Consider the following 21,022-nt stretch of genomic DNA (forward strand, 5'->3'; position numbering starts at 1 on the left):
AAAGCCTTTGAGGATTGTCCTTAGGTACCGTTGGTCCCAGGCATCCGTCACTCTCCCTCCATATGTGATCTCACCAGTGATGTAGACCAGAGCATCCCAAGGGATGGTGCCATCTTTGCAGTACAGGTTGAGGTTGAGCAGAGCACATTCTCTGTCACTGTCATTGAATTCGTAGCGGATGTTCCAGCCCAGGGGACCAAACTTCTTCCGCTCCTGGATGATTGCATGGAAAAAGCAGATTCCAAAGACAATCTTCCTCCACTGGTGTCCCAAAATGTGGTGTTCAAAGAAACTGCTGGTGATCTCTGTGAAGGCTCGTTGCATGTTGGCTCGCAGGCCTTTAGGAGGCTCGTTAGTCACCTTAACGGAGTTCTGGAGCACTGTAACAGGAAATACTTTGGTCGGCATGGAACTGAGAAATAGACGGAAGTTCTCATGGACTGATGTGTCAGGGTCAGTGAAGGTCTTAATGAGCTCCTCCATGGCTAACATCCAAGACACAGCCAGATGGCAGTTTTGCAAGAAGACCCAGTTGCCACTTGTCAGCGCTGAATGGATCATCTTCTCCGCTATAGGTCCCTGGCCTTGCCCCAGTGAGATAGCCTCGACCCTGTCGAGACACCCTCTCTTATTTGCAAAGCGCTGGAAGGCACCCATTGGGTCAGAACCTGTGCTGAGGATGAAGATCAATGGGGTGGTAGGGGATATGTCATTATAGAGATTAGCCAGGTCAACTGGAGGGTTTTCCACAAACTCCTTCCCCAAGTTGACAATCACAAACTCAGGTGCTGCAAAAACCACCTTCTCTTCCATGAAGCTCTTGATAAGAACTAGTTTCTGGAAAGATCCCAATCGCTCATTCCAGTAGCCTGTTATCTCCTGTTTCTCCTTTTTGGACTCCTCGAGAGAAGGCAACTCTGACACATAGCCATTCCATTTTTCTGGATTTAAAGATGCTTCAAAATGCCCTAGCTTAATATGGATATGGGTTCTAGTGATTTCTTTGGAGATGCCCTTGAAGCAAGGCAGTGTGTCCTCCAGCTCACAACATGTCTGCCAGTAAAAAACACTTAGCCATGGCACATCTGGTCGCTCTGGAAACTCCTTTTTCAGTGAAGAAGCTCCTCTTAGGAAGTGCCACCATTCCCCATCAGAGATCTCGCCACGCTGCCTCATGATTTCTATGTGCAACATAAAGCTGTAGATAAGCTTGTGTTGCTCGAAGAGTCCACTTGACATATTAATGTAGGAGTTTAGCAAGATTTGATTCAGGAGGATCTGAAGGCGCTCTTCTAGCACAGTGCTCTGATGTCTCGATGGTGGAATTAAAGAGCTGTTTAAAGTACTTGAGTGAGAACTGGTACATAGGATCGATCTCTGACAGACTGGCAATGACAAAGTACAAAACAGATCCTCGAGTGGCCACAGGCCTGTAGCGCTCCCTTGCAGAGTTTATCAACAGCTCAGTTGCTTCTGCCTCTTCCAGACGTTGCTTTATGGCCTCTGAAGTCACCGTTGACTCCTGGAGAGTCTGAACTAGCTCCTCGTTGTCAAGTATATTCCCCTTAGAGGTAAAGAGAAGCTTAAGAATGCAGTCTTCAATATCTTTCAGCTGGCTGCGGTCAGCGTTGATGCGCACAATCAGCTCGTTCCTCTGTTCCTCAAGATGCGGACTCTCAAGACGCACCACATCACTGAGAAGTTGGTCTTCTAAGCCAGATTTAGTGACAGTGAAGTTGATAATTGTAACTTTGATGCAAACCTCTGGCAGGTAATGTGGGTTGGCCATCTTTGTGGTCATATAGAACCTAAAAGAGGCAAACCTTCTGCATTCCACTGGCGGATGACATATTGATCACCAAGAATGTTAATCAGGCTAAAAGTGGAACTGATTGGGATGTTCAGGTTCTGGCACTGCGTTATCCACTGGTCAATTAGCAGCTGTCTATAGTGGGAAGTAAATGCGCCATAATATGCCACACAAGCAGCTGCAATGAAGACATTTCCCACAACATTGATGATCTCTTGCTCAAACAGGGCTACACTTTCTTCCCAGCATACTTGTTCGTCACCAAGAGCGGACGTTAGCTTCCCTGCCCTGATCAGACGGGCCTTTGTCAGAGCCATCGTATTAACCAAATATTCTTTCTCATTCATGCTGCTATCAAACTGCTCCTGCAGGACCTTGATCTGGTTCTCCACCTCCAAAAGAAAGCGTTCCTTTGTCCAAAGTGTACTGAGCAGAACTTGCAGGACTGTAGTCATTGCTTTGTATGCTGCGAGTCAGGACACCGAGCAGTGGGATCTTTAAAGCGGACCAAAACTCAGGGAAACTGGGATCGGTCTCTGTCAAGGGACAGCCAGAGGCCGGCGCAGAGTCACAGTCCCAGCCAGTAAGGTCCTCCTCTGCACAGCTCACCACTGAGTGTGCAAGGCGTTGCAGTAAGCTAAAAAGAAAGCAGCCAAAGCGAGACCAGAGAAAGCAACAGGTAACCTCTTGCCAAAGTTTAACACCAAACAGCTGTAAAGTCCACCTAGTTGGAAAGAAAAGCCTTCTCAAGTGTTTGATTGGTGGCTATCCAGTGACAGTGTTATTTGATTCTGGCTCACAAGTGAGTTTAGTGGACAGACATTGGGTTCAGCGGTTTTTTCCCAACTATCAGGTGCGACCCCTCCAAGAGCTGTTAAATGATGGACTTGAAGTTTATGCGGTTAACGGACAAGCAGTTCCTTATGATGGGTGGGTCGAACTTACAGTCACTCTCGCTGGTCACGAAGATCCCAATCTTACTGTGCAAGCCCCTTTCCTTGTCAGTAAGCTGTCACTCCCTTAGCCCCTCCTGGGAGCAAACGTGCTTGGCGCCATTATCCAAGCACAAGAGTCAGACCGAGAGGCCAGTGCTTTATTGTATAGTCTCCTACGCAAAGCTTTTGGTACAGACGAAGAGCAAGTGATGGCTATGGTAAACTTCATACAAGTACCACAAAGAGCAGGATGTGACCCAGCCACAGTGAGAATTGGGAAGAGCAATGTGACCATTCCTGCTGGAAAAGCAGTCCAAGTGTGGTGCAGAGTACCCCAAAGTTTTGACATTTGTGACCCCCTGGTGCTGTACGAACCCGATGAGAACACTGCCTTGAGACACCTGAGTGTTGGGGAAGGGCTCCTTGAGATCAACAACCATCAAAGGCCATTTGTTAAGGTCCCCATCTCTAACCACTCCAAACACGAAATAATTCTACCGAAGAGAACAGCCCTGGGTACTATTCAACATGTCGCTAAAGTTATTGAGACAGACCGACCCACAAACACATCAGAGGTGACTCAACCCACACAGAGCCCCATCACCACAGCTGAGGTAAGCGCAGCCACCTCTGTTCCCCAAGCTTAGCTATCACTTTTGCTCCAGCATGCTGGGAATGGCATTGTTTTTTAGCAAAATGTTCTTGTTGGTGGTTGGGAAAAATGCTTTCATGTTTTGGTGCCATTCTTTATTCATGGCTATGTTTTTAGGCACAATTGTGAGTGATCCCACGCCTATGTATGAGACGTAACCCCACACACGAATAGTCACAAGATTCATTATTGTTGGCATGACACAGGCCTGATGTTAGAGCTCACCTTTTCGTCTCTGGACAATCATTTCTCTGGCTGTCTCAAACAATTGTAAAGGGGCTTCATCAGAGAAAAAATGACTTTTAACACAGGCCTCTGCAGTACCTGTAGTTTTTTGAAAAACATCAGTCTCACTCACACTCACACCTGCCTGCTGTCTTTCCTAAGCAACTGAATAATTTTAGGACAAGGATGGCAAACTCATTTTACACTGTGGGCCACATACAGCCCCCTTTCATGTAAAGTGGGCCAGACCAGTGAAACTCTTTCTATCAATCTAAAGAAGTTTAACTACACATTTAAACCCTGTGATACAAGAAAAATAAGTTTCAACAGTACATCTCTTTTTGTTCGTGAGAAAGAAATGCTGTTTTGGTAAATGAAAGAAATCTGTCAGGATCAGTCTTTGGACTTAAATTGTAAGAAATTAGAAGTCTGGTAGCTCATTGCCCAGTCTGTCCTAAAATTATAAAACATCTTGTTAATTAACAAAAAATGCCCATTTTAATAACGTGAGCCCATGGAGAAAATTTTTTTTATTTCGTAGACAGTAAAAAAGTAGGAACTTTTCTGCTATTTCAGTTTAGCGTGGTATTTTCATAAGCTGATAAAAATATAGAAAATGCAGTTGAAAAAATAAAATGTATCCTCTCATTGACATTTTCCAAAAACTATCCAATGACCAGATTGGAGTCTTTGGCAGGCCAGTTCTGGCCCCCTGCCTTGTGTTTGAAACCCCTGCTTTAGGAGATGGTACTGGCGCTTGCTGGGCTTTGTAAGGTGCCCTGAAAACGTATTTATAACAACTGAACTTCTCTCTTTAAAGTTCTTCATGCTCCAATAATTGGTTGATTTAGGTGCAATCTTACTAGCATCAGTATCCCTGGGAAGCTCTTTTTATGCAAAGCAGTGATGACTGTACATGTTTTCCTGCAGATAACCATGGTTAATAGAGTAAGAACAATGACTTCAATAACCACTGCCTGTTGTTTTAACTCAGTCAGTTTAGCTTGACAGATCTTCTCCTCATCAACATTCTCACCCGAATTAATGAGAGGATCACTTAAATGATGTTCACAGGTGCTTTTGAAGCAGGGCTGATGGACTGTGTGGGGCTTTTTGCATGTGTTATTGTTCTCTAAAGCACTCTGAGCAGCATGTTTTGATGGCATCTCAGTGAAGAACACTATATGCAGTGGTTGTGCATATGTTTAAAAATGCAATATTTGCACGTGCAGTGCAGTGTAGTGTGATACTCATATAAGGTAGCACAAAATGTAATACACTAGTAACTAGTAACTTCATGAAAATAGTTTGTAAACCGAAGTAAATACACTTGTTTTCTGCTTATGATAATGATACTGAAAGTAATACTGAAAGAACTTCATACTAATGAAAATAGCAACTGTGTTAATAAATAACAGAATTTCATTTGTTATTTTTCTTTTCTTTTTAACTTTACTTTTGCTTTTCTTTTTATCTCAAAAGGAACAGCCTCTCGTAGAGTGGAGGAGTATAAGAGTCGGGGTGGAGTTTCCACTCAAAAGTCCAATTGTTATGAAAGCTTTCAGGAAACCTGGACCAAGCCAAGCATCATAAAAGCAGGCACTTCAGCGCAAAACCCTCAGAATCACATCGATCTGCACTGAAGTCAAAGGCTAAAGAATCACTTAAAATGGTAAGTGGAAGTTGAATCAGTTTAAATTCCATTCTCTGCACTGCAGATTTATTCAGTTGTATCTTATAGCCTGTGATTGATAGTATACTATTAATGTATGTTAATGCATCTTTCTAACTTATTTTTTAGGAATTGTGCTATGGATTATTTCAGGCACGTGCATCATGGATCCAGTTCACTTTTATCTGCTCAAGTATGTGCAATGCAGACATCATCCCACCTGCAAGTTTTATAGCCTGATAGAAACTTAACATTTTTTGCATTTTTGCAAAAAATTGCATCTAATGTGTATCTCTGTTCTGTATCCTTAGTGCTGTGCATGTGGACTAGTGTTGAGTCCTGGTCTTACGTCTATTCAAACAAATCAATGAAATGGGATGATGCACGTAATTGGTGCAAGGAGAGCTACACAGACATGGTGGCCATCCAGAACCGGGAGGAGATCGAGCATCTTAACAACTGGCTGCCCAAAAAAAAGGGCTACTACTGGATAGGGATCCGTAAGATCAATGATGTCTGGACCTGGGTAGGAACCAACAAAACTCTGACAGAAGAAGCGACAAACTGGGCAGAAGGAGAACCGAACAATGGCAAAACTGGACAAAGTGTAGGAGTCAGTGAGGACTGTGTGGAGATGTACATTAAACGAGACCAAAATCCAGGCACGTGGAATGACGAGAGGTGTATGAAAAAAAAGACTGCTCTGTGCTACACAGGTAAGCAACAGTTTGGGGCTTATATGCTTTATTTTAGCTGCCTTAGATTTGTTATTCTGGTTCATTATTATCAAGGTAATCTACTGATAAAACATTTAGAAATAGTTTATTTGATATATTATTTTTACTATGATTAGCATGGCTTATAAAAGCATGTCTGTTTTTTCCAGCGGCTTGTAAGATTGACTCCTGTTTGCATGGAGAGTGTGTTGAAACCATCAACAGCCACAAATGTGATTGCTTTGAAGGGTTTTTTGGAGACAAGTGTGACCAAGGTAAGAAAACAAAGTGACAGCGTAGTTTAAATACATATTTTAAGTCACATAAAGGATTTGATATCTAACTGTGTGTTTTATTTGTTGTCAGTTGTGCAGTGTAACAAAGGTGAAGTGGTTGTTCCAGATAAAGGACATGTAAATTGCTCTCACAAGTATGGCAGTTTCTCCTATGACTCCTTGTGTCAGTATTCCTGTGAGGAAGGATACAAGCTGAGTGTGCCAGGACCTTTGAGGTGTACTTCCTTAGGAAAATGGTCAGAAAAACCCCCTACATGTGAAAGTGAGTTTAAGTATTAATAGCTTATAATATTGCTACTACTTTTTGGTACTTTTATTATTTACTACACAGTGATGGAGTCGTGGACTGATGTTTTTTTTCCTGTTGTCTACAGTGATTCAGTGTGAGAAGATGTCAGAGCCGACACATGGATCCATGAAATGCTCCGATCCTCTGAGCTCATTCAGCTATCAGTCCACCTGTACTTTTACCTGTGATGAAGGTTATGTACTGTCTGGATCTCCATCTCTGCAATGTGAAGCATCAGCAAATTGGAATGGATCCCAGCCATACTGTGTTGGTACGGCCACATGTTTTTACCTTTCATCGTTGTGTAGTTTTTGTTATTTGGAGGATGATTTGCATGATGATTAAAATAAAAGCTTTAATTTAACTCCTTCTGTTGCCTCTCTCTTTTGTAGCTGTTCAGTGCCCTGCGCTGCAAAACTTGACAAATGGCTTTGTCAGCTGTGGAGAAGATGCTGATATGAGGTTCAGCTACAAAAACACCTGCAGCTTCAGTTGTGACCAAGGTTACCATTTAGTGGGAGCCAGTAGAGTGACCTGCACATCAGGAGGTACATGGAATCAGCAGATTCCTCACTGTGAAGGTAAGAGGAACACGAAAAGTATAACCCACCATCTTCTATATCATGAGGACACGTTCAATAAAATACACATGTTTCTGTGTCAGCCATCCTTTGCCAGAATCCAGAGAGAGAAGCTCCCCTCATCATGCAGTGCAGTGAATCTGAGACTGAACTGCGACCAAACTCCACCTGCAGCTTCAGCTGTGAAGAAGGTTTTGAACTGCAGGGAGCAAACACCATCAAGTGTTCTGAGGACGGACAGTGGAATGAAAACATACCTACATGCAAAGGTCTGAAAGACTAATTATATCAATATTTATTTGAAAACACTTTTTACTCATCATAACATTTTAACAGTGTTTGTGTGATTATGTTCTAAAATGTTACTAAATAATTTTCTTTCTTCTTCTTTTTTGTTTTGTTTTAGAAAACCGATGTCCTGCTCCAGAGGTCCCAATAAATGGCCAGATAAGCTGCAACCCTCCTCTGTCTTCTTTTGTTAGTCATGAGGCAACCCATCCAGCTGGCATGGTGTTCAGTTTCATCTGTGATGAAGGTTATGTACTGTCTGGATCTCCATCTCTGCAATGTGAATCATCAGGAAATTGGAATGGATCCCAGCCATACTGTGTTGGTACGGCCACATGTTTTTACCTTTCATCGTTGTGTAGTTTTTGTTATTTGGGGGATGATTTGCATGATGATTAAAATAAAAGCTTTAATTTAACTCCTTCTGTTGCCTCTCTCTTTTGTAGCTGTTCAGTGCCCTGCGCTGCAAAACTTGACAAATGGCTTTGTCAGCTGTGGAGAAGATGCTGATATGAGGTTCAGCTACAAAAACACCTGCAGCTTCAGTTGTGACCAAGGTTACCATTTAGTGGGAGCCAGTAGAGTGACCTGCACATCAGGAGGTACATGGAATCAGCAGATTCCTCACTGTGAAGGTAAGAGGAACACGAAAAGTATAACCCACCCATCTTCTATATCATGAGGACACGTTCAATAAAATACACATGTTTCTGTGTCAGCCATCATTCATCTGAAAGCCTAGTTGTATCACTATTTATTGCAAACACCTTTCACTCATCATAGCAATTTTAACAGTGTCTGTGTTCTTATATGTTACTGATTAATTTTCTTTCTTTCTTTCTTTTTCTTTGTTTTAGCAAAAGGATGTCCTGCTCCAGAGGTCCCAACAAATGGTCAGATAAGCTGCAGCCCTTCTCTGTCTTCATTTCTTAGTCATGACACACCCCATCCACTTGGCATGGTTTGTCATTTTACATGTGATGAAGGACATGAGCTGCAAGGTACACACAGCATGGAGTGTACACATCCAGGCCAATGGACCTCCAGATCACCAACCTGCACAGGTACATGTGAACCCATTTTACTTGGATTACTTGTTGTTCACAACTTCATTTGTATGTTAATGACATGAAAGTGACATCTTCCTGTCCTTTACAACAGTTGTTCGATGCCCGCTGCTTGAGGCTCCTAAAAACGGTCACATCAATTGTTCCAGCACTGAGTCAGTTTACAACTGTCAGTGCTCCTTCACCTGTGACCAAGGCTACTCATTAGAAGGACCTGAGCTGCTGACATGTGGTCATCATGGTAACTGGACTGCAGAGAAACCCACCTGTCAAGGTAAATAAGCAACAACAGAACAAGGGGAACAAGAAGTTAAAATGCATAAACTTAACATAACAAGTTTCAGTTCAAAGTTTGACGCTATTCACATTTCACCGTGTTTCCACAGCTCCTGCTCCAATTACTGCAGTTACTGCTGGTGTGGCAACAGGGGGCACTGCCTTGTTATCTGGTGTGTCTATGGCTATGTGGGTCTTGAAAAAAATGAAGAAGAATGTAACCAAATTCGACCTGAGCAGGTTAGAGAAGGATTAACCATTTTTATTTTCTTTATTTTTAAGTTTATTGAAATTTCAGTGCTAATCTTCTCTCTTTTATTACAGCAGCACTGAGTCTCCCTCACAGAGCTACAAAAACAGCATTGACAGCCTAATATAGAAATCTCTGATATTCTTAATAAACAAATATGAATACTGTAAATTTTTACCACATTATTGCACAACATATTATTTGCACTAGTATAACACTCTAATAAGGCAAAGCCAATGTAAGAAAAAGAGCTTATTTAGACACATCCACTGAATCATTGTATCCCTTTGTAAACTGTAAAAAGATCTGTGATCGCTCTGAAATGTTGTTTCAACATGTATTTCCTCCCAGTGGGAATTTTATATTGAACATATTGTTCTACAACTTCATGAAAATGCTGGGAAAATGTGGCTATTCCTGTTACTTTAAACGTCACATAACATGTAAGCTGCCATTTCCCTGCATACCTGTGAATTCTTTTTAGTATTTATGTGGTATTTATTTTCTAAAAGAAAATTGTGGTGAATGTTTATTCAGGTGTTTGCTTGTACAAAGCTATATTTTTATTTTTATTTACTGAGCCACTGTAACTGTAATGTTCTCATGTACACACAAAACAAATAAATATTGTTTAAAAAAATTAGATTTTGGCACTTCCATGTTTTGTTATAATGACCAATAAAAATATTCCATTAGTTTTGTCACCACAATGATAGAAATGCTTAGCCGAGCAGGGTCTGAAGCCGTCTGCTTTCATAACTTGGCTCATCAATTCTGCACGACATGCACCGACTCTCACAGTTTTAGCAATGACCTTCTGCCACCATGACTTTTTTTAGAGGTTGAGAAAGAACCTCTTTTGAAAGCTGCCTGGACCTTTTGTCTCTCCAGCAACCTTTCCATCATAAAGGACATGACAAAGCAGAATAAAATTGAAAAGTGAGAGGTAGGAAGGAAAAGCTATATTTCTGGGTATTCTATCCATTGTTTTAATTGAGTGTCATTTGTGCAAGCACTTTCGTGGGACAGGAAAGGGTCAGATATCTTACATAAGGCTGAATATGACAACATGTTGTGAACATCGAGTTATTCTATGCTAAGGCTGCCCTGAATGTAAAAATGAGAGCTTACAAAAACCTGGCAATGACCCTTAGATGCACTGAATGGACGCACAATTATTTTTACTGCTGCAGCACTTTCTTATCTTATGTTTGGGTTGATCAGATAAGCAAAGATTTAACTTCAGCAGCAGCTTCTGTCAAACAACATAACATCTGAGTAAATGAGACATTTTCTCATCAGTCATTTCTAATGATAATATGCATCATAATGGATGTAAATATATCCACCTTTCACCTTGGGTAGGCAACAGATTAATAATATAGGATTAAGGTTGATATAAATTATTGATATTATCTTTGGGTTTTAGATTTGATGCTAGCAAAATGTGTGACTGATGTCATGGAACATGCAACACTGTTACATGTTATAATCATCACACTATGAATTATTCTGAATGTTTTCAGATAATTCTTTGGATGAGACTACTGTCTGCGGGATGCATCACGACTCCAGCAAGACAATGAGCTGGACCCAGGCCAGACAGTGGTGCCAGGCCAGATTCACAGACATGATGTTGAAACCAAGAGGAGGATGACTGTCTGGTCTCTATCCTGCTGCAAAGGATATTTTCTCCCTGTATTTCTGGATTCCACTCCCCAAAAAACACAAGAGTGAAATTTGGACACAGTTTGAGAATAACAGCATACGGATCGGTAATGATTCATCAGCAACAAATGAGCCAAATAGCCGCAGTGTTTTTTGTTTTTTTTGTAAACTAACTCAGGACGAAACTGAGGAGAATGGAATGATGGGAAATGCAGCAATTTAACATCAAGTGGTGAAGATTATTTTAAAGTTTGATATTTCCTATACAAAATTTTGCACCATTTTAAATCCTGTTCTTATTTTGTTGATTTAGAAATATTTTAAATTGTCATATGATTGTCATAATATCACTTTCATTGAACATTTATATTTGTATAATTATTTGTCACATCTTTAACTGCTGTAACTATTAAATTTACCAACTTTGGGATTTATTAAGAATATCATATCTTCTCCTGAACTTGATTCATTTGTATGCAGCTTGGCAAAGGATAAGGCTGTTATCTGAAAAAAGGAATAACAGGAAATATTATTTTGGTATTAATAACAAGCATTTTAATCATGCTTTGTTTGGGGGAGGGGGGGGGGGGGGGTGTTCATAATTACCCAGGTTGAAAAAAAAGCCAAACAGGTGAGCAGATGGCTATTAGAATGGGCAAAGAATAGCAAGTCAAAGTTATTAGTAATTTATTATTAGTAAAGGACAGTATAAACTGAGGAAACTACCACAGTTAGTTAAGTCAGGTCATCCTGGCATATTTATACATCCTTATACACACTTTCAGATGTCTGAATGTTTTTAAAATATTTCTTTCCACACAACATGCTCTACATATTTCAATAACTTGTACTTTTCATCATTATTTTGTTTGTTTTTTTTACATAATTTTAACATACCTGAATACCCATGCAGGGCTGATGAGTGAATACAAATTCTCCTCATTGAACTTATGCATTCACTTCATTTAAAGATAATGATAAATAATTCTGACTAAGGCTGACGGTTCAGTGCTGTTAGGGTTTTTTTTTATATCTCTGGTAAACTGATTCTACTTCTAGTGACTCAGTATGAGATATTATTACCACTGACTAGAACAGCAATACTATTGCTAAGAGATTCAGTGCAAGTTTATGGCAAAACAGGTCCAGAATAATCCATAGCTCTATTTACTCTTCACAAGAAAGAAATGTGAGCATGAAAAGTAAGTTTTGAAATTCTTGTACCTGACAATTTCCCTGTAACCAAAGGCCTCCACAGTCACCGGTTCTCAACTCAAAAGAGCACATTTTAGAGAGAGTTACATCATGGATGTGCAGCTGACAAGTCTCCAGCAACTGGGTGACGACATCATGTTGATATGGACAAAGATTTTGGAGGAATGTCACATTTGACCTATTGCATAAATTTAACTTTATAATTGTGTAGGTTTAAAGTCAGGATGTGATCCTTTACTATACTCTCACATGAAATGAGTCACAAGGACTTACTGTGTATGCATGTGTCTGTGTGGGGGTGTGCGTATATGAGTGAAAGCCTTCCTGAAAGGAAGCTTTGGCCAAAATGATAACACAAAATTTACCAGTGGCTCAATTCCAGAAGGATAAATAATGTCCTTTATCTTTTTATGAATAAGTGTAAATGTAGTGACAATAATGAGTAACTAAAGACAGATAAGACGATATTACTCATCCTTATTTATAGAAACAGATACGACATATTCAAAACAGTAAGGAACAACGCAGGACTACTCTGATAATTCATTCTGAATAACTCTGACTTTTCTAACACGATAGGTAACTCTTTGAGAGATGAATTATTACAACTTATTCATTATGAATAATATTTATTTTTCTCCTCACATTATTCATTCCTGTTTTATCTAAATGGCATAAACCAGTATCTATGCAACAGTTACAAATATTCTATCTGTGGTTCATCTTTATGTTCACCACAAATAAATAAATAAATACATCAGTTGTAATACATTGTAAAAAACAAAACAAAAAAACATCACAAATAACAACATTTGATGTTTTCCCAGTCTCCCAGTCTGCTCCCCGGTACCTCATAATATCCACCCATTTATAATTAGATTATTACTAATATGTCCCTCGCTTGTTCATGACAAACTTCGGTGTCTTTGTTTAACCTGAAAAGGATTACAAATATTTTTATAAACCTGAGCCAAAGACCTGACCTTATTCTCTAATGAATATATTTTCCCCGTTTTTTAATCATGCAAACCATTTCCACGTCAAGATCAATGCTCTACTCACTGTTTCCATCCCTATGGGTCTAAAGGTTTCCTCTCGGTGGAGCTGACCCAGATCCAAACTGTTTTGGCAAGCACACTGAAAATCATCATCCTCTGTTTCAACATAAGACAACAGAAAACCAACAGTTTTATAAACTGATATTTCAGATTCTGATTCCGTAGGACCAGACAATGTGTGAACACAGCTGGCAGCCAGTGTTGCAGCATATAAAGTTATCAATACTTATATTGATTGAATTTATTTGAATTTGTTTAAGTTAATATCATTTAATGCTTTTTTGATGATGACAGACAATAGAAGTTTTCTTTTTGTCTTTTTTCTTTCTTGTGGGAAATGATCCTGAAGCCTTCTGTGGAATTCAGCATTGGGAAATGTTGCGGGAAATTCCGCTGAAAGGCTTCCTGTAGGAGGATGGAGTCATATATAAGAGGAGGCAGTCCAGTGGATCACACTCAGAATCATTTTATCCTTAAATATACTGAGGCGGAAGGATCAACAATCTTCTGTAGGCTATCAGGCATATTAGTTAACATGGTGAGTAGAAGGGTTAGTAATTTAAATATCAATCTTTTCAGAGAACATTATTTCACTTTTATCTTATATTTAATGATGATAGCACGCTGTAAATGTATTTTAACTTGTTTTGTGATTTTATTTTCATAGGATTCCTGCTTTGGACTACTTAAGACCTGGGGATATAAGAGCTCTGCTTCATGGATGAATTTCACCTTCATTTGCTTAGGTAAAGAATTTTGATGCAAGCAGAAACATCAGTGTAACTCTTGCAAGTTTTACAACCAAAGAGAAATTCTTAAAATCCATCCTTTCTGCCACATATGCATCTAATGTGTATCTCTGTTCTCTGTCCTTAGTGCTGTGCATGTGGACTAGTGTAGAGTCCTGGTCTTATTTCTGTTCAAACAACACAATGACATGGGAAAATGCACGAAGCTGGTGCCAGGAGCACTACACAGACATGGTGGCCATCCAGAACCGGGAAGAGATTGAGCATCTTAACAACTGGCTGCCCAAGAAAAATGGCTACTACTGGATTGGAATCCGTAAGATCAATAATGTCTGGACCTGGGTAGGAACCAACAAGCCTCTGACAGAGGAAGCAACCAACTGGGCAAAAGGAGAACCGAACAATGGCGAGAGAGAAATAAATTCAAAGATCAGTGAGGATTGTGTGGAGATGTACATTAAAAGAGACAAAGAACCAGGCAAGTGGAATGACGAGAGATGTACAAAATCAAAGACTGCTCTGTGCTACACAGGTGAGCAAAATTTTGGGACTAACATACTAGAGCAGATTAAAAAATTAAGATTAATTATGTGACACATTATTTTACTATAATAGGTAAAATTTCTAAAAGCATGTCTGTCTTTTCCAGCGGCTTGTAAGATTGACTCCTGTTTGCATGGAGAGTGTGTTGAAACCATCAACAGCCACAAATGTGATTGCTTTGAAGGGTTTTTTGGAGACAAGTGTGACCAAGGTAAGAAAACAAAATGACAGCGTAGTTTAAATACATATTTTAAGTCACATAAAGGATTTGATATCTAACTGTGTGTTTTATTTGTTGTCAGTTGTGCAGTGTAACAAAAGTGAGGTGATTGTTCCAGATAAAGGACATGTAAATTGCTCTCACAACTATGGCAGTTTCTCCTTTGACTCCTTGTGTCAGTATTCCTGTGAGGAAGGATACAAGCTGAGTGTGCAGACTCCTCTGAGGTGCACGGGGTCAGGAAAATGGTCAGAAAAACCCCCTACATGTGAAAGTGAGTTTAAGTGCTAATAGCTCGTAATATTGCTACTTTTTTTTTTGTAATTATATTATTATTTACTACACAGTGATGGAGTCATGGACTGATGTTTTTTTTCCTGTTGTCTACAGTGATTCAATGTGAGAAGATGTCAGAGCCGACACATGGATCAATGAAATGCTCCGATCCTCTGAGCTCATTCAGCTATCAGTCCACCTGTACTTTTACCTGTGATGAAGGTTATGTACTGTCTGGATCTTCATCTCTGCAATGTGAAGCATCAGCAAATTGGAATGGATCCCAGCCATACTGTGTTGGTATGGCCACATGTTTTTACCTTTCATCGTTGTGTAGTTTTTGTTATTTGGAGGATGATTTGCATGATGATTAAAATAAAAGCTTTAATTTAACTCCTTCTGTTGCCTCTCTCTTTTGTAGCTGTTCAGTGCCCTGCGCTGCAAAACTTGACAAATGGCTTTGTCAGCTGTGGAGAAGATGCTGATATGAGGTTCAGCTACAAAAACACCTGCAGCTTCAGTTGTGACCAAGGTTACCATTTAGTGGGAGCCAATAGAGTGACCTGCACATCAGGAGGTACATGGAATCAGCAGATTCCTCACTGTGAAGGTAAGAGGAACACGAAAAGTATAACCCACCATCTTCTATATCATGAGGACACGTTCAATAAAATACACATGTTTCTGTGTCAGCCATCCTTTGCCAGAATCCAGAGAGAGAAGCTCCCCTCATCATGCAGTGCAGTGAATCTGAGACTGAACTGCGACCAAACTCCACCTGCAGCTTCAGCTGTGAAGAAGGTTTTGAACTGCAGGGAGCAAACACCATCAAGTGTTCTGAGGACGGACAGTGGAATGAAAACATACCTACATGCAAAGGTCTGAAAGACTAATTATATCAATATTTATTTGAAAACACTTTTTACTCATCATAACATTTTAACAGTGTTTGTGTGATTATGTTCTAAAATGTTACTAAATAATTTTCTTTCTTCTTCTTTTTTGTTTTGTTTTAGAAAACCGATGTCCTGCTCCAGAGGTCCCAATAAATGGCCAGATAAGCTGCAACCCTCCTCTGTCTTCTTTTGTTAGTCATGAGGCAACCCATCCAGCTGGCATGGTGTTCAGTTTCATCTGTGATGAAGGTTATGTACTGTCTGGATCTCCATCTCTGCAATGTGAATCATCAGGAAATTGGAATGGATCCCAGCCATACTGTGTTGGTACGGCCACATGTTTTTACCTTTCATCGTTGTGTAGTTTTTGTTATTTGGGGGATGATTTGCATGATGATTATAATAAAAGCTTTAATTTAACTCCTTCTGTTGCCTCTCTCTTTTGTAGCTGTTCAGTGCCCTGCGCTGCAAAACTTGACAAATGGCTTTGTCAGCTGTGGAGAAGATGCTGATATGAGGTTCAGCTACAAAAACACCTGCAGCTTCAGTTGTGACCAAGGTTACCATTTAGTGGGAGCCAGTAGAGTGACCTGCACATCAGGAGGTACATGGAATCAGCAGATTCCTCACTGTGAAGGTAAGAGGAACACGAAAAGTATAACCCACCATCTTCTATATCATGAGGACACGTTCAATAAAATACACATGTTTCTGTGTCAGCCATCCTTTGCCAGAATCCAGAGAGAGAAGCTCCCCTCATCATGCAGTGCAGTGAATCTGAGACTGAACTGCGACCAAACTCCACCTGCAGCTTCAGCTGTGAAGAAGGTTTTGAACTGCAGGGAGCAAACACCATCAAGTGTTCTGAGGACGGACAGTGGAATGAAAACATACCTACATGCAAAGGTCTGAAAGACTAATTATATCAATATTTACTACAAACAGTGTTACTCCAGTTTTTTTCTTGGATTGATTATGTCATGACATATTAGTAATATTTTACTCTTTTGTTTCCCTTTTGTAGCAAAAGGATGTCCTGCTCCAGAGGTCCCAACAAATGGTCAGATAAGCTGCAGCCCTTCTCTGTCTTCATTTCTTAGTCATGACACACCCCATCCACTTGGCATGGTTTGTCATTTTACATGTGATGAAGGACATGAGCTGCAAGGTGCACACAGCATGGAGTGTACACATCCAGGCCAATGGACCTCCAGATCACCAACCTGCACAGGTACATGTGAACCCATTTTACCTGGATTACTTGTTGTTCAAAACGTCATTTGCATGTTCAGAATCTTACGAGCACAGGTGAGATCACTTTTTCAATATGCAATATCTTCCTTTCTTTTACAACAGCTGTTACATGTTTGTTGCTTGAGGCTCCTGAAAACGGTCACATCAGTTGTTCCAGTACTGAGTCAGTTTACAGCTCTCAGTGCTCCTTCACCTGTGACCAAGGCTACTCATTAGAAGGACCTGAGCTGCTGACATGTGGTCATCATGGCAACTGGACTGCAGAGAAACCCACCTGTCAAGGTAAATGAGCAACAACAGATCAAATGGTACACAAAATGTAAATGTGCACACTTACAAATCTCTGTTCAAAAGTTCACATTATTCACGTTTTACAATGTTTCCACAGCTCCTGCTCCAGTAGCTGCAGTTACCGTTGGTGTGGCAACAGGGGGCACTGCCTTGTTATTTGGTGTGTCTATGGCTTTGTGGCTCTTGAAAAAAATGAAGAAGAAAGCTGACGCATATGAACTGAGCAGGTAAGAGAAGGATTCACCTCTTTGTTTCCTTCATCTTTCTTTTGAAGTTTGTTGTCTTATCCTCTCCTCTCTTTTTTCACAGCAACTCTGACATAGAGTCTTCCCCACAGAGCTACAAAAACAGCACCGACAGCCTAATATAGAAGACACTTCTCTTCCTCTAAGGCAGCTACAGACAGCTGTATATTTCTCCACAGAAATGCAAAAAGTACATATCATATACACTAGCATAACAGATGGGAAAAAAACAGCCATACTAAATGTGACAAGGAGTGACATAATGTGACATTTGAATTTTCCTGAAACTTTTAAAAGATCTGCAATTGCTCTGAAATGTTGTTACAACATGTATATCCTCCAGAATGGAATTTCATATTGAACATATTGTTCTACAACTTCATGAAAATGCTGGAAAGGTGGCACGATTCATGTCACCATAAATGTTACATAACGTTATGTGTGAATTGTCATTTAGCTGCACAAATGTGAATAATTTGTATTTATATAATGTATTTATTTACTATTTATTTTAGAATAGGATAGTTCGAATTGAATTTTTATTTTATTGTTTTTATGTGTAAAGTTGTGTTTTCTTTTACCTTCACTGTTTTTTTATACTATGAAATTTTACAGTTGATGTTTTATGAAATTCTGGAATATATGCAAACCTAATAAACCTTTTTGGAAAAAATATGAAGACAAATGTCTTTGTTTGCTGTTGGCACATTCACTTTTCTTCATCAGGACTAATAATAACAGTTCAGCTGTGTCACCACATTGCTGTAAATGCGTAGCCAAGCAGGATCTATTCCAGGCTCATGTGGAACCAGAATTTAAGCTTGACTCATCAGTTCTGCCCATCATCAACCTGATCTTGCAGTTTCACAATGACCTTCTGCCACCGTGTGTTTTTTTTAAGGGCTAAACAAGAATGTCTTTTGAAAATGCTCAGACCTCTCTCTTCTCTCTCATGAAGGTCATTAGCAGTTATTCAAGGAAGGAAGAACTGTATTCCTGTGTATTTCATTTCCCCATTGCTGATTGTTTGTTTTAATAAACTGATTGTTATCTGTGAAAGCACTTTAGTGGTACAGGAAAAGGACCTAATGTCTTACATAAGGCTGAAGGTGACAACATCCACTTATTGTATGATAAAAAAAAAGGGAAACTTACAAAAGCCTGACACTGATTTTTAATTGTGTTTAAAAAACACACTTATTTTACTGCTGTAACACCTTTTTTGTTTATATTTGAGTTGATTAGAAAAGCAAATGTTTAACTGAAGTAGCAGCTTGTGTTTACAGGTTCACAGAGCATTTTATGGTGTTATTATAAAAATAAGTCAGGATTTTCTTATTCAGTCCTTTTCATCATGATCTTCATTGTTACTTATGAGAAGTACTGTTAGTCTTAACTATTGTTGTTATTTTTTTCTGGTGCAGATGACAGATAATAACAGCACGTGGATCAGTAACAATTCAAGGGCCCTGTATGAATCAAATAATATCCACTCTACAGATATGTGTGTGGAGATGTACACTAACTCAGGAAAAAATAGAAGGAAGTTGAATGATAGAAGTGTATCACAATTTTTGTTGCATAGATTAGTAGTTTTACCTTGTAAAATATTCATTCTGTTATTTATTTCATTAAGTTTTTTTTATATGCTTGTATATTTGTTTATATCTTATTTTACTGATCTATACACCATTCCACCATTTTTATTTTTGTGTTTAACTATTGTGACAGAGCAATTTCCCAAAGTAAATTTGATGGGATAAACTCAATAAATCTTATCCTAAAACTAATGATTTTATATCAGTCATCAAGGAAAAAGACACAGTCTTCTGTACAAAGAAAAACAAGAATCTGTGTGAGTTTTGAAGTGATAAGTGACCTTTTATTGGTGAGCTTTTTCTTAAAACCCAGTGTAATGCAACATCATGTGAAGATGGGAGATGCCAGGAGACTATCAACAATATAACTGTGAACATGGTTTTGAGAGAGAAAGGTGCCAAACGTGAGCAGTTTAGTATTGAAATTGGCAAAGAGCTGCCATTCAAAGTCAGGACAGGTGCTCCACACTCGCGGGGTCTCAGCCGTTCCTCACACTCCGGTCACGCTCTCAGCTCACGCTAAATCTTCCAATAAGCAGGGAAAAGGAAGGGTCCAAGAATCTGAAGCCAGGAAGGGAAGCAATCACTGAAGGTACACGATATCGGACAGGAATCTATAAGCCGGGATTCTCACTAACGTGGTAATTCAATATTCCAGCGAGGAATATTTTTTCCTCTGCCGCATCGATCCTGCTTCCAGTGAATCATTATAAGTTATTAGCATGAACAGGGCTCGTCGTAGTACTGTTACAGTTATCACATTGTCAGAGCTCTGATGACAATACGTGGATTGGCAGTATCGCCTCTCAGTAGGAAGGTTCCTATTTAGAATCCTAGTTGGGACCTTTATGTGTGGATTGTGCATGTTCTTCCTGTGCTTGTGTGGGTTTCCTTCCACAGTCCGAAGAAATACTAGTCAGATGAAGTGGTGATTCTACACTCCTTCATAAGTAAAAATGTATAGATTAAAGTATGAACCTATTATTAGATGTTGCTGCTGGTATAAAGCGCTTTGAGAGGTCAGTGTGACTAGAAAAACGCTATACAAATACTTTGAAATCTGTTATTTTTATATTAGAAACCTGTTCGATTATATTACATTAAATTATGCATAACCCATTTGTGCCCTTAGCTGTGTAATGCCCTTCTCTGGATCAGTCAGAAAATGGATACCATAGCTGCTCAGAAGGTAAATCAGACATTCAACACAACCTGTCGGGTTAAGCGTAACCCTGGCTTTCTCATGATTGGTTCACCAGCTGTCATTTGTAGACACACAGAGGTCTGAAGTGGCCCAAGACATACTTGTGCATGTAATTTCATAAAATTGTGTAAATGTTTGTAAAATGTTGTTGGAAAGCAAGTTAAATATGAAGGCTGACAATTGGATCGTGTTTTTTCTTCATTCTAGGTTATTACGATCAGCAATACTAGTGTCATGCTACTGTCACTGCATGTTGGGTTTTTTTTGTTTGGTTTTTCTCCCCTTAGACTATAAACAGACTCTATTAGCTGCAGTCAAGTGTGGAGCTATTTTTACCTTCTGCTGCATCTGTTTTTGCTACATAAAACATAAACATACTCAGTTTTTCTCAAGTATATGTTATAGAAGTAAGAGAGCATATGAAATCTCATTGCAACACCCCTCAAAAGTGATAATATCTCTGTTTGTTTCTCACGAGAAAGAAACTTACCCAAGTAAGGTCAGTGTTGAAATTATGCGTTGCTGCTCCACCCTTCCACACAGCCTTTGCCAACCTAGCAATAAAAAAAAGAAATTCAAAGAATGAACAAAAAAGAAAATGCTGAGAGCTTTCTTTTTGTTTTTCATGTTATTCACAGGCTGCCTGAAGAAGCCAGTCCATCATGTGATACACAACTATAAACAACAAGTCTTATTTAGAACAGTTGTACAGTTACTAATATTAATTACAATGCAGTGGTAACAGGTA

General features: G+C 39.5%; 2 protein-coding genes across 2 annotated transcripts; both read left to right on the top strand.

Annotated features, from left to right (window-relative positions):
* The first annotated feature begins 3,241 nt into the window (after positions 1–3,241).
* On the top strand, positions 3,242–9,655 carry LOC308394455 (E-selectin-like). The gene is made up of 15 exons (XM_080878813.1): positions 3,242–3,359; positions 5,105–5,294; positions 5,424–5,487; positions 5,606–6,010; positions 6,181–6,285; positions 6,377–6,568; positions 6,681–6,866; positions 6,988–7,176; positions 7,260–7,445; positions 7,583–7,789; positions 7,911–8,099; positions 8,322–8,528; positions 8,626–8,805; positions 8,918–9,047; positions 9,132–9,655. The coding sequence occupies exons 2-15, from the start codon at positions 5,292–5,294 to the stop codon at positions 9,184–9,186; spliced, it is 2,298 nt and encodes a 765-aa protein (XP_080734939.1). The 5' UTR covers positions 3,242–3,359; positions 5,105–5,291; the 3' UTR covers positions 9,187–9,655.
* Positions 9,656–10,785: 1,130 nt separating this feature from the next.
* Positions 10,786–17,929, top strand: LOC308393731 (E-selectin-like). The gene is made up of 16 exons (XM_080877686.1): positions 10,786–10,832; positions 13,348–13,536; positions 13,666–13,744; positions 13,875–14,279; positions 14,397–14,501; positions 14,593–14,784; positions 14,901–15,086; positions 15,208–15,396; positions 15,480–15,665; positions 15,803–16,009; positions 16,131–16,319; positions 16,403–16,588; positions 16,707–16,913; positions 17,039–17,218; positions 17,325–17,454; positions 17,537–17,929. Exons 2-16 carry the CDS (start codon positions 13,414–13,416, stop codon positions 17,595–17,597), a joined length of 2,625 nt encoding a protein of 874 aa, XP_080733812.1. The 5' UTR covers positions 10,786–10,832; positions 13,348–13,413; the 3' UTR covers positions 17,598–17,929.
* Positions 17,930–21,022: the final 3,093 nt, after the last annotated feature.

The sequence above is a fragment of the Rhamphochromis sp. 'chilingali' genome, assembly GCF_963969265.1.
Source record: "Rhamphochromis sp. 'chilingali' genome assembly, chromosome: 3".
NCBI classification, from domain to species: domain Eukaryota; kingdom Metazoa; phylum Chordata; class Actinopteri; order Cichliformes; family Cichlidae; genus Rhamphochromis; species Rhamphochromis sp. 'chilingali'.

Bases quoted from the DNA above. Each gene is read 5' to 3' on its own strand.
- LOC308394455 (XM_080878813.1), top strand. The intron at 6,011-6,180 runs GTAAGCAACAGT...TGTTTTTTCCAG, and splicing joins GACTGCTCTGTGCTACACAG to CGGCTTGTAAGATTGACTCC. The intron at 6,867-6,987 runs GTACGGCCACAT...TCTCTTTTGTAG, and splicing joins ATCCCAGCCATACTGTGTTG to CTGTTCAGTGCCCTGCGCTG.
- LOC308393731 (XM_080877686.1), top strand. From the start codon at position 13,414: ATGGAGTCATATATAAGAGGAGGCAGTCCAGTGGATCACACTCAGAAT. The intron at 14,785-14,900 runs GTGAGTTTAAGT...TGTTGTCTACAG, and splicing joins AAAACCCCCTACATGTGAAA to TGATTCAATGTGAGAAGATG. The intron at 15,397-15,479 runs GTAAGAGGAACA...TTTCTGTGTCAG, and splicing joins GCAGATTCCTCACTGTGAAG to CCATCCTTTGCCAGAATCCA.